The sequence below is a fragment of the Megalobrama amblycephala genome, linkage group LG18, assembly GCF_018812025.1.
Source record: "Megalobrama amblycephala isolate DHTTF-2021 linkage group LG18, ASM1881202v1, whole genome shotgun sequence".
In the NCBI taxonomy this organism is placed as follows: domain Eukaryota; kingdom Metazoa; phylum Chordata; class Actinopteri; order Cypriniformes; family Xenocyprididae; genus Megalobrama; species Megalobrama amblycephala.
In genome coordinates, this window is record NC_063061.1 from 2,988,608 (window position 1) to 3,002,179 (window position 13,572).

General features: G+C 39.4%; 1 protein-coding gene across 1 annotated transcript; it reads left to right on the top strand.

Annotated features, from left to right (window-relative positions):
- Positions 1-994: 994 nt before the first annotated feature.
- On the top strand, positions 995-12,941 carry LOC125252958 (tripartite motif-containing protein 16-like). The gene is made up of 4 exons (XM_048166677.1): positions 995-1,356; positions 1,561-1,834; positions 3,080-3,115; positions 12,005-12,941. Exons 2-4 carry the CDS (start codon positions 1,576-1,578, stop codon positions 12,535-12,537), a joined length of 828 nt encoding a protein of 275 aa, XP_048022634.1. The 5' UTR covers positions 995-1,356; positions 1,561-1,575; the 3' UTR covers positions 12,538-12,941.
- The last annotated feature ends 631 nt before the right edge of the window (positions 12,942-13,572 follow it).

Sequence of the window (13,572 nt, forward strand, 5' to 3'; positions counted from 1 at the left end):
GAATTAGGCAGCAGAGATGCATTTAGCAAGGTACAGAAAGCTTCAGGGATTGTCAACATTAACAAGATATTTAAGTTTTCAGCCAAGCATATTTTGGTATGTACAAATGCTTTAGATTTCAGCAGTGCTTGTTTGTGTCTGAGACTTGGAAGACAAATCAGTCTTGAATCACTTCTGTTATAGTTGGTGTAATTTGCTGTCTAATATGCTGTTAAACCTGTCTGCATGATTTATATTTGTGTACCTTTTTAGTTTGTCTATGCATTTTTTTCCTTTTTATTTATTCATTCATTTATTTTATTTTTTAAAATCTGTGCTCTTTTGTAGTTTTTGTATTATGTTGTGACTTTTTGCATTAGTACTTTATGCCAGTTTCATGTTCCTTAATTTCTGAATTTTTTTGCAACCATGAGCCTTTGTCCACCTGTCCCTTTTGTATTCTTCTGTGCACCTATTCCTTTTTTTTTTTATAATTTTTTTTTCTCTTGTTTTTATGCCTATTTGTCTGTCAGTTAGATTTAGTAATGCATTTTATTATTTTTTTGTCCCTTTGTACTTTATGTTTTTTTGGTGTTAATGCCTTGCATTATCTTTGTACTTAACAAGGGCAACAAAAAATATTACTTTACGCTCCTGTGTTTTTTTGTTTTTTTGTTTTTTTTTAAAAATATACCCTTCACTTGTTTCTTTGTCCACTGTGTATGCTCCTTCCTATATTGTGAAGCTTTCTACGAGAGTCACTATATGTGAACTGAGTTGTATGTATTTTGTTAGGCCTTGTTTTGTATTTATGCTTTCATTTTGAAGTATCTTTTTTATCTTTTAAGGTTCCCTGTCTTGTTGTTAATTTTTAAAGTCTGATAACCTTTTTCTTTTTTTCCCACTTAACCTCTTAATTTATTGTGCCCATAGGCCCCTTTTTTATTATTTGTAATTTTAAATGTCATTTTGAAAATTTGAATTATGTAAAATTAATTGTCAGGTTTTTATTTTATTTTGGTCCAAGTTTCTGTAAATTTCCTGTTTTAGTTTCTGTTCTCATGCCAATATAAGTGAGAGTCAAATCATCATTGGCCTTTTTAACAAAAGATGATGATGATGATGATGATGATTCTTATTTTAAGTCATTTTGGATAAAAGTGTCTGCTGAAGTAAATCTGGCTCAGTTTACTGCATACATCAGATGACACGTACGTGTGTTTTGATGACAGGCTGTGATTTTCCCCAAAGGCGTTCTCTCATGTCTCTTGAAAAACTGGTTTCCTTTGTTTTCCCAGAGATGAGTTTCAGAGCTTTTTCTTGAGAAGCCAGTTCAGATGAGGAACAAGAAGTCTACAACTGTCCTAGTTTTTCACAGTAAGTAAATACTGCTTCATAAAATACTGGCCTATGGAGATTTAAACTTAACTGATTCCAGACCTTCAGCATCAGACACTTGAGACATTGTGAATCACAATAGTTTGTGTTCATCAATGAAACTCAAAGGCAATTTAATCTTTTCAATTAATTATAGCTGTTTAACACAAATCAGATGACTTTCTGTGACTTCTTGTCTTGCAGACATGAATCAGTAGGATGACGGCGTCTGTTTCAGAGCAGCTTCTGGATGCTCTGGATGATTTAGAAACAGATAAACTGAAGAGGTTTAAATGGCACTTAGAGAAACATTACTGTGTTAAAAAGGCTGATCTGGAGAAGTCAGATGCTCCTGACACAGTAGACCTGATCATGAGTCGTTTTGGACCAGAAGAAGCTGTGAAGATCATGGTGGACATTCTGAGGAAGATGAACCAGAAACATCTGGCTGAACAGTTGGAGAAAAAACACAAGCAAGGTAACAGGTTAATGTTAAAATGAAATCTGTTTAAAAATAAAAGTGAAACTATAAAGAATTGATTTTTCTAAATATACTTAAAATATACTAGATTTAGTGATTTTTTTTTTTTTTTAAGTGACTTTTTTTTCCAGAAAAGTAGCAACTCTTTGCTACAAACCTTATCTATATTCTGAGAGTTGACATTATTACCCCATGAGCGTGAGGTTGTTTTCCTGCACAGACATGCCTCTCTCTGCATCTCTGTTCAGTGAGTGTCAGACGAGCAGGAGCTGTGCGCTGTGTGGTTCGCTTCTTTCCAGCCATTGTTGCCTTGAATTCATTTATTTTTGGAAAAATTTAAAATGTTTTTAAAAACCTTTTAAATCTCTAAATTGTGAGAAATAACATGGCAATTGTAAGAGGGGAAAAGTGGCAGAATGTGAGTAAAACAGGTAAAATCGATTTAACCTGGTGCACTGAAGGAGAGAAGAGATTGACTCATCAAACTCTGGTCACTTCTAACAGCACTAACATGCGTCGACTGAAGCACATATTTACTGTTAAAATCACCCATTTAAATACTGTTGATTCTGTTGATACCAAGAGCTGAATGAATATCTGATAACAATGTGTTTTTAAGAATCTAAGTTTTTTTTTTGTGTGATCAGTATTTTAAACCAAACCTAAATTATGCATTTTTATGCTTTAATTAGAACTAAAATGTGGCTTTCATATTTTCACAGAAGTTTTCATAATAAACAGTAGAATTATAATATAGGCTAATCAAATGATTATGACACGTTTATTGCTTTATCTTTTTGAGAAAGAATAATATGGATGTCTGAGATTAAAACTCAAATCTTTTCAGTCACAATTCTCTTTCATTTCCATGTTATTTTTCACAGTTTACAGATTTTAAGGGTTGTGTCACAGACGGTTACATTTACTCTCAAATCAAATCTGTGATCAGTTCATGTCTACAGAAGCCGAATCAAATATGGTGACGTGTCAGTAATAATATCAAACCCTCAGTAGTGGTTGTGTCAGGATTTGGGCTCTGTAAACAGCAGAGACATTTCTCTAAATATCTTCCGTGTTGAAAGAGTTCTGCGCAGAGTAGCTCAAAAAGATCTTTGAGATTCATCTGCTCTCAGAAATGATCCTCCATCTCATGTAGATCCTCATATTAGAAATGTGTTAGCAATGGATGCAGGGATGATTTTCTCTTGATTATAATCACTCTTCATGTCTTGATTTCCACAGACTTTGTTCCCAGGACCAGGAATGACTTCCTACAATGTAAGTCACTGAGAAAAAGCAGCGGTGCAAAAAAGCAATGTTCTTCCTATAGAAGGTGAAACTTTGACACAAAACACTGATAAAGACAGACTCCATGAAATACAAGGATAGGCTTTGCCAGTTATCTAAAACAGCTTTTCAACCACACACACAAATATGTGACCAATCATGGAAAGTAGGGACACAAGTCGGTTCTGGGGCATGTATAGTTATTCACAGATTCTGAAAGTGTAGTCTCTAAGCTTCCCAACGATGTGTAACACATGGAAATCTGATAATATTTGGAGAAGTTGTGGCCATCTGAAGGTAGGCAGTCAAAAAAGCTCTAAAGAGAGAAAATGCCTCTAAAACGTGTGCAGTTCTTACCTGTTCTCACCTGCTGGGGGTGACAATAGGGCTCATTTACATCTCATTTAGATAAGCCATACCCCCTGTAAAGCTGCATGGTTGCATAGCAACGACAGATGCAACAGGAAAAATCGGACCGCATACTATTAATAATAAAGGATAATGTGCATTGTAAATGTCAGTAATTTATCTTTTAATTTATCTTTCCTGGTTTAGACCTCAGTTAGTGGTTAGACCTGGTTTGAGTCAAAGGATTAAAAAAAATCCTGTACATTAAACTCTTCATACTTTTACTTTTGACTTAATAACGCACATTTTACGGCTACGGATACTTTATACTTTTACTTAAGTAGGAATTTAATCTGATACATTTACTATTACGTTAGTAAATCCTTGTTAAGAATATTAAGTAGCACTTTCTCCACCACTAGCTAAAATTATTAGCATCACATTCAATTCAAGAATGCTAACAGGCAGGTTTACGTGGGCTAAGTCATTCACACCAGTCACTTCAAGCAATTGAAGCGTTATTCAAATTAATAGCAGATGCTAACATTACCATCTAAAACAGGGGTCTCAAACTCAAATTGGCGGGGGGCCATTTCTGTGATTGACACCTCATAGGAGGGCCATATTAACATTCAAGCACAAGAAAGCACAACATTTCAGAAAATTTACTTTCCTTTGCATTATTTCTCATTTACTTTCATTAGGCCAACTAAAATGTTTTTATACCTATACTATAAATATTTTATTTACCATACTAAATGTAAACAGCAGTGTCTCACTGTTACAGAGTGTAATATAATTATATAATACTATTACTAATATAATACTACTAATATAGCCTACTTATATAATACTATTAATTGCAATAGTCTGGTGCAACTTCTCACATCCAACAAAGTGCATGGAATAAAAAAAATGTGTAATTTAGGAACAAAACCAGCAAAACTTGTGGCGTGGAGGGGTCAGAAATAAACAAAAAACTGGAGCTATATGTCAACTTTATTTTGTCAAAAAATAAAAATCTCTCATTGTTACATACATTATTAGTTTTTAACATTTAGTGGAAGTATTTCCCCTTACTTTATGTTAGCTTAAATAACATTAAAATTTTGCACTGAACAACACTGTAGGCTACTGAACAAATACAATCCCTGAATACATTTGTACACTCTTCTGTTTCTTGACAGACAGGCAGTGCTTGCGCTCACACAGCTGAGACACATTTGTCCAAGATGCCGTTTGAACATCGGTAACGTTTAATGGTTGCATCAGGCGCGTTTCGGTGGTTTTAAATCGACGCTCGTGACTTAAAGTCGAGTGCTTTTACTGTGATTTAGGCAAGCGCGCTCATAATAGAAGCGACGCGGTTGAGAGCGCGGCTCATGGTTGCATAGCAACGACAGACGCCACTGGAGCAAAAGCGCATTGGAAAGGAGAATGCGGTATGTGAATGCCCCCATAGAACGGCGACTTTTTCTTTGCATATCAGTCAGGTAGCAACTAGGGAATAATAATAATTTAGCGGGCCGGATTATGTTTTATTTTTGAGATTAGTTGCGGGCCGGGTAGAGGGGGAGGACGGGCTGTAAATGGCCCGCGGGTCGGCAGTTTGAGACCACTGCCATAAGTGATAACAAAATAAAACAAAAGTTTCAGAATAACTCGCGGGCCGCACTAACACTAAACTTTGATGTCAGGTGGGGGGCCACAAAATATCATCCGCGAGTTTGAGACCCCTGATCTAAAAGCACGTTATAGTAATTAAATTAAAACGACAGTCCTGAGCTAGCTAATAACAATAGACACATGAGAAAACGTGTACATGTTCTTAGACTGAACACAAAATGACAAACTTTGTTTATGGAAACTCACCCCATAAGAAACAGAAAAGTATTCTTGCAGATCTTGCTGCATACTAAGTAGCCACGCTTCCCTTGGAGGGCGGGGGTACTAACAAAAGAAACAAAAGCCGGTGTATCCGATTCCAGTAAGGAAATACAAACAGACAATGACACGCCCCTACTGCGAGATAGAATCTCAGAAAAACAAGCCGATTTCAAACTTAAAATGTACGCTTTTAAATATACCAATACTGCTATCTCAAACACGGAGAGGCTTCTTCGTGATCTCAACTAACAGATTCTGCAAAAAAACGAAAATCACCAATTTTGAAAAAAAAAACGCTTCTTTCTCATTTTGCGCGAATGTTGTGCTGCCGACTTGTGTCCCTGGTTTCCGTGACGGGTCACATATACACATACACATACACACACACACACACACACACACAGTTGCTTTTCTTAAAACAATAACAACGTTATTTCTCTCTTACAAATGTTCAAATTATCACAGAAGTAATGAGATGATAATTTAGTTTACATATAAACACGGATGTCTACAGTAGTGAACAAAATAGAGTAAATCACCTTTTAAAAGTTACTTGTCATTTTAAAAATAAAGATTGTTTCTATTGCATCGTTACGCTACCAGGTGATTTAACAATTGACTGTTAAAAATGTATTTGTCATTGAATTCTACATTCAAGAGATTCATTCAAAAACACTGATTAATCCAGTAATGAAACAAGTGAAGCGAGTCATTGAATGAACTGATTTTTAAAAAATAATTCATTCAAATAAATGAAACAGTTTTAAATACTCTGCAGCAATTAACATTTTGTCAGAACCTCTAGTAAATGACATTTAGTTCTAACATTTTTTTTTTGTTGAAACAAAAAAAGATGTGATTATCAGTGTATCCAGAATCGTTCAGCTCTATACTGTTTATATGTGTACATGTAATAAACACTTAAATCAAGTTTGATTTTTGGCCCTTCATTGGTAAGTAACGTAGGGAGCGGGACAACGGAGTTGGAGACCCAAGTGCAGGCTTTATTTACAGGAGAGCGTAGTCGTACAGGCTGTAGGTCAAACACCAGCAAACAGTAACAAGAAGGCAAGGCAAAAGAGCAATCCAAAAACAGGCAATGTTCAAGGCAGGCAGCAAACGATCATCAAACAAGGAAACAGACCAGGGTCAAAAACACACACGTCGGGACTCAGGAACCACCTCTGTGGTCATATAGCGACAAGCAGACAGTTCAGGAACAACCTCTGTGGTTGCGTCGGGACAAACTGACAGTTCTGGTGTGACCTCTGTGGTCATGTCGAGGCAGACAGGAAACTTAGGGACGACCTCCGTGATCGTTTCAGAGCAGACAAGGAACTCATGGATGACCGCTGTGGTCGTATCCATAGCCCATGAGGCTGGGTTCTGGGACCGCTGCAAACTCTGGAGTAGACTCATGGACTGGAACAGTCTCTGGTGAGGATTCATGGACTGGAACAGTCTCTGGAACGGATTCAAGGACTGGAGCGGGCTCTGGAGTGGATTTTTATGTGTGTGCAGCCCACACACACCAAATGGCTGTGGCCATAATGGCCAGCGCTGCAGTCTCTGAAGGCTCAGGCATGGCAGCCATCTCAGCTGAGGGCTCAGGTGTGACAGTCATTTCGGCTGAGGGCTCAGGCGTGGCAGCCATCTTGGTGGAGGGCTCAGGCAGATCTGCTGAGACGTGACAAGGCACTGGAAGATCTGCTGAGACGTGATGAGGCTCAGGAATGGCTGCAAATACAGGAACAAACTCCGATGCAACTATCACATTAACAGGCTCTGGTGAGGCTCTTCTGCCCCCACAGTGAACGAAGAACCACACAAAATTAATGCATAGTCCATAAAGTCTCTTAGACTGCAACTGAACTTCCCTTCAGAAAACCAGGAATTTATGGGCTCATTTAGGCCAAATCGGAAAATGTCCTTCAAAGCCACATCGTCAAATGGAACTTGAAAACACAACTCTGGGACAATGGATGGAAATTAGCCTTCGGCTACAATCTGGTGTGTTTACATTCATGTACTATCATGTCTGTTCATTAACACACGGTCCCTATCAAATAAATAAATAAAAAAACCCTCACAGAATTGATGAACGTATTCTTCAATAGATAAGTCTCTTTGCCGAAGACATAGTAGCTGGTCGACTGGATCCATGGTTCGACTGGAAACGCTTATAAAAGCCACTGGATCTGCGCTTGGTCTGGCTGAGTATTCTGTAATGTAGGGAACGGGACAACAGAGTTGGAGACCCACATGCAGGCTTTATTTACAGGAGAGCGTTGTCGTAAAGGGAGTAGGTCAAACACCAGCAAACAGTAACAAGGCAAGGTGAAAGAGTAATCCAAAAACAGGCAATGGTCAAGGCAGGCAGCAAACGATCATCAAACAAGGAAACAGTTCAGGGTCAAAACAAAGGCAAAGGTCTAGGCAGGCCGCAAACGATTATAAACAAGGAAACAGTCCAGGGTCAAAAACACAGGCAAGGCAAGGAACAAGGAATGCGGAGACAAGGTAGAACAAAGGCTAAACAATACTCAGCCGTGTGTGTGTGTGAGTGCAGCTTATAAAGGGTCACTGATGGGAAACAGGTGTGAGTGCATGATTGGTTCCTAGGTGGGGAATTGTGGGAAATGAAGTCCATGTGATAAAACAGAACACAGACCCAGGGCACATGTAACAGTAAGTGTGTGCAGCTCTGCTTGAGCAATTCCTTCACAGCAGCTGCTCTTGGTAACAGACCTGAGAGTCAATCACCGAACTAATGGAGTGCTTTAAGATTTCACAACTACAGATGAGATTTTGTGAGATAGGAGAAAATCCTACATCAAGTTCAGATCTAAGACAAATCCTACTTAAACTCGTCAGATCTTAAAGGTGCCCTAGAACATTTTTTCACAAGATGTAATATAAGTCTAAGGTGTCCCCTGAATGTGTCTGAAGTTTCAGCTCAAAATACCCCATAGACTTTTTTTTTTATTAATTTTTTTTAACTGCCTATTTTGGGGCATCATTAAATATGCGCCTATTCAGGCTGCTTCCCCTTTAAATCGTCGCGCTCCCTGCCCCCCCGAGCTCTCGACTATAATACATTGCATAAACAAAGTTAACATACCTAATATAACCCTCAAAATGGATCTTTACAAAGTGTTTGTCATGCATGCTGCATGCATGCATCAGATCATCTGAGAATAGTATTTATTTGGATGTTTACATTTGATTCTGAATGAGTTTGATAGTGCTCTGTGGCTAACGGGCTAACGCTACACTGTTGGAGAGATTTATAAAGAATGAAGATGTGTTTATGCATTATACAGACTGCAAGTGTTTAATAATGAAAATAACGACATTGGCTCTTGTCTCCTTGAATACAGTAAGAAACGATGATAACTTTAACCACATTTAACAGTACATTAACAACATGTTAATGAAACATTTAGAAAGACAATTTAGAAATATCACTAAAAATATCATGTTATCATGGATCGTGTCAGTTATTATTGCTTCATCTGCCATTTTTCGCTATTGTTCTTGCTTGCTTACCTAGTCTGATGATTCAGCTGTTCACAGATACAGACGTTAATACTGACTGCCCTTGTCTAATGCCTTGAACGTGAGCTGGCATATGCAAATATTGGGGGCATACATATTAATGATCCCGACTGTTACGTAACAGTCGGTGTTATGTTGAGATTCGCCTGTTCTTCAGAGTTCTTTTAAACAAATGAGATTTACATAAGGAGGAAACAATGGTGTTTGAGACTCACTGTATGTCATTTCCATAAAATTAACTTATTCAACTATGCCAAGGTAAATTCAATTTTCAATTCTATGGCGCCTTTAACTCAAGACTGAAGATAGAAAGTTATTAGATCCAGAAAGCCCTAACCCATGCTGGGAACTAAAAATCCACTGCCCAATTTCAGTCCATTCAACACAAATGGATGAAGTAAACTTCAGTTCCCTTTCGAAGGGAACTTCTACTCTGTGTTCGATGACGCAATGGGGAACGTCCACGTGACCCGGTGTTTCGAAACCTCACTACCAAAAACTCCAATCCTATTGGCCGGCGACAGTCACATGGCACGACCCGGAAGTACAAAGGCGCGCCTATGGAAGCAGTCAGTATGCATCATCTTTTCGGGACTGTTGTGTCGACCTCTACTGTGTATTCTTTGTCGTTAAGAATCTATCCCAATCCAGTAATGTCTGAGAAAGGTAATAACTTCAGGAAGTGTGTTGATCCATGTCCGAGATTTCTGACACCAGAGGACGCACACACCCTATGTGTTCATTGTCTGGGGGAAGAACACACGCGGACAGTGCTTGAGGGCGCTGTCTGTGTCAATTGTGAGTGGTTCCCTATCAGAACGCTCCGTTCTCGCCTGGCCCTCTTCTCGAGAGAAGGGGCGTCAACATCTGTGCCCGGTGGATCTGGTCCCGCTTGCGCTGAGGCGGAGTGAAGGCTGCATTCATGGGGCTCACAGATGGAGCTCGCCGTCTAGTTTGAGAGAGGTGTGACTATCTCTCAACCTCAGGTGGCAGCTGGTGAGGATACGATCCTGGATGATGATGATGTCTTATCTCTGACATCGTCAGATCCAGGAGCGACTGTTCTTCTGGCTGCCAGCCCCCAAGAGCAGGTGATGGCTGTAGAGGAAGAAGCGAGTGAAGCAGCTTCTTTCTCCAAACCTCCTTGTTCAGCGTATGCTGAGTTATTGGAGGTTATGGAGCTAGGAGTGTTATTTGCTAATAACCTTATTTATATTATCCCCATTGGATATATATTCCTAGTTTTGGCCTCCTCCCGAGGGAGTTGTTAGGCCGTATGCCCATTATCCCCTTATTTATGTAGGTGCATGGGTTGAGTTAACAGCTAGGTTGTAAAACTATTGTTGTAACTTCCTGTTCTGTTATCTCAGGTGGATTAGGCCCTTATCTTGTTGAGACAGATAAGTTATGCATTTTTTGCTAGGCCCCACTTTCTAGAACTTTATGTCAATAAGGAAAATGTGCTTTTTCCTCTAGGCCACTTGTTGTATGCTACAATCAAGTCGAGTTGACATTACTATCAGTTAGTTTTTGTCCTCTATGGCTTAGCACAGATTTGAGAATAGTTCTGGAAGAACTATTTCCTTTTTTGAAATGACATATATTAAAGCTGCTGTGTGCTTGCTTTAAGTTCTAGATCCTTGCCCTACATATTTGTATGTGAGCTTAGTATCCTGCCACAGGTTGGCACCTGTCACATGATAGCTGGCTTGTTTTTAAACCCTATTGTAGACATTGGTGACCTAATATTCCCCATTGATAGGTTTATTGGTGTTACTGAGTGCATCACCTGTTGGATTGCATAGTCAGGGTAGCTTTACCACTTTCTGAGGAAAGATGGTGATTTTATCGCTTCCTGTTTTTGATCATCCTTACGGCTAATCTTTCTAGCTTAGAATGTAGGCCTGTTTGTCACATAGCCTCTTTCTAGTTAGCATTGGCTAGATTAGCATGCTTTAGTTTGATCATTTTATGCTTACATTGTTTACACTGCCACAGGTTGCGCCACGTGTTTGTTTCAAGCGAAAGCCCTATTGGCCTCCTTTAGACTGTGTTGGCTGTATTTGTTCCCTTTAGCCAATTATATTTCATTGCCTGTTGGAATGTGTGTTAGTGTTAGCTCAGGATTATCTCCCCATAGATTTTTTGGGCTTAGGCTGTTTTCCTATAGCTTGGTTCCCTATTAGATCACGAGCTGTTGCCACATGCGGCGTGAATGGGTAGGTCCTCTTCAGCCTCCCTTCTAGTCCCGTGATGGCACGGTGTGCATCTCTTAGTGTTCCAATTAGGCGGCTGCCTCTTGGCTCTGATTTGGTCAGCTCTGAGGAGCTTCCTTGTCAGTTCACTTGTTGGCACAGTCTGGTATACCTTGCAGTTGCTGTAAGCCACCTGTTACTAAGATTGTTGGCCCTCTTTAGGCCTTCTTTTTTAGTTGACTGGCTGGCTCAGTCTGCGAGTGTATATTTACAATGGCTGAACTGATTGAGCTGTTGGCCTTAGGGAATGCTGTCACTGACAGTCTGGTGTGATCCGAGGAGGAGTTGCTACAGTTTCTATAAGAACTGTACAGACGTCTGTCTCAGCCATTCTTTGGTATGCACTCCCCTAAGCATGGAGGCGTGGGTATATCGTTCCCCATTGCGTCATCGAATGCAGAGTAGAAGTTCCCTTCGAAAGGGAACGTCTCAGGTTATGTATGTAACCATAGTTCCCTGAGAACAGGGAACGAGACTCTGCGTTTCTATGCCATGCTTGGGGCTGCCTGCGGAACAGTCCCTCAAAGATGATGAATACTGACTGCTTCCATAGGCGCGCCTTTATACTTCCGGGTCATGTGACTGTCGCTGGCCAATAGGATTGGAGTTTTTGGTAGTGAGGTTTCGAAACACCAGGTCACGTGGACGTTCCCCATTGCATCATTGAACGCAGAGTCTCGTTCCCTGTTCTCAGGGAACTATGGTTGCATACGTAACCTGAGACGTTTTCCATATTTAGATAAGTGGATACATAAGTGGATTTATTTACAGTACATATTAGATTAAGATCAGATTGATAATTCCTTATTGTGATGTGTTTTATCTCCATCAGATTCCCATCAGCTCACTCTGGATCTGAACACCATGAATGAAAGGATCCGTCTGTCTGAGAGGAACACAGTGATTACTAACACTAACCCAGACCTTCAGTCGTATCCTGATCATCCAGACAGATTTGATCACTGGCCTCAGGTGTTGTGTAGAGAGAGTGTGTGTGATCGACGCTGTTACTGGGAGATTGAGTGGAGTGGAGATGAAGAGTATATATCAGTGTCATATAAGAGCATCAGGAGGAAGGGAGGGGGTGAAGAGTGTTTGCTTGGACATAATGAACAGTCCTGGAGTTTGTACTGCTCTTCCTCCAGATACTCATTCATATACAATAGCACAGAAACCTTTCTCAATGTAAAGCCCATCAGCAGTAGAGTAGGAGTGTATGTGGATCACAGTGCAGGAACTCTGTCCTTCTACAGTGTCTCTGGAGACACAATGAGCCTCATCCACACAGTCCAGACCACATTCACTCAACCACTCTATCCTGGGTTTATGGTTTTATTTACTGGATCATCAGTGAAACTGTGTTGATGAATCAGACTATAGGCTTCATTACATTAATACTGTCACTGAAATATGTCGAAATAATTGTGTGTGATAAATGATAAATCATATGGATAAGTGTGTGTGTTAAATCCTCATATAAACAGTCAGTGTGTGTATCTGTGCTTTTCTCAAGTTTGTGTTGATGGAAATAACTTTCATTTAGTTCACAATAATTTATCATGTATGTAGAATTGAGATTAGTTGAACATATTTTAATCCAGGTGTATTTTAGGGGTTCAAGTACTGAAGCTGCTGCATCATTATTGTGTTTGTACTGTTTTATCAATTATTGTTGTTCTGCTCTAAACATGTCTGGGTGTCAGACTGTAAGTGATCTCAAGCTTTGAAATATTAATAATAATAATAATAATAAAAAAACTTCTCAGAGACTTGTTGGTGGTCACTCAAAACTCATGAAAACCCTGATACATTAAAGCACTGTGAAGATATTAAATGATCAGGCATCACACATTTGTATGTATTGATCTGTGTCTGCTGATCAAACATAACAAATACTAATACACACAGATGATCTCACGAGGAAACAGACCAATATACTCAAATCCAGCCATAGGGGGAGCTACAGCTGAAAAACACAGGCAGATCTGCAGCTGTATGAAGTTAAACATTTATATTAATCTTCTCTAGGTCAAATGATAACACATATTCAACAAACATGACCGTCAGCAGCCAATGAAGTTTCAGCAGCTAATAAGGTCAAACCTAGAATACTGTCTAACACTTGATGGATGCTCTAAGTCTTTGTTGTCAGTTAGGAACCTGGGTGTGCTCTTTGATACTAATCTTTCATTTGAAAGCCATGTTTCTAGCATCTGTAAAACCACATTCTTCCATCTTAAAAGTATATCTAAACTGTGACAAATGTGGAACAGTTAGTTCATGCGTTCATGACCTCAAGGCTAGATTACTGTAACACTCTACTGGGTGGTTCTGCTTGCTTGATAAACAAACCCCAGCTGGTACAAAATGCAGCAGCTAGAGTTCTTACTAGAACTAGGA

Coding starts and splice junctions, on each gene's coding strand:
- LOC125252958 (XM_048166677.1), top strand. CDS start 1,576: ATGACGGCGTCTGTTTCAGAGCAGCTTCTGGATGCTCTGGATGATTTA. Junction 1,835..3,079: donor GGAGAAAAAACACAAGCAAG/GTAACAGGTTAA, acceptor TGATTTCCACAG/ACTTTGTTCCCAGGACCAGG. Junction 3,116..12,004: donor CAGGAATGACTTCCTACAAT/GTAAGTCACTGA, acceptor TATCTCCATCAG/ATTCCCATCAGCTCACTCTG.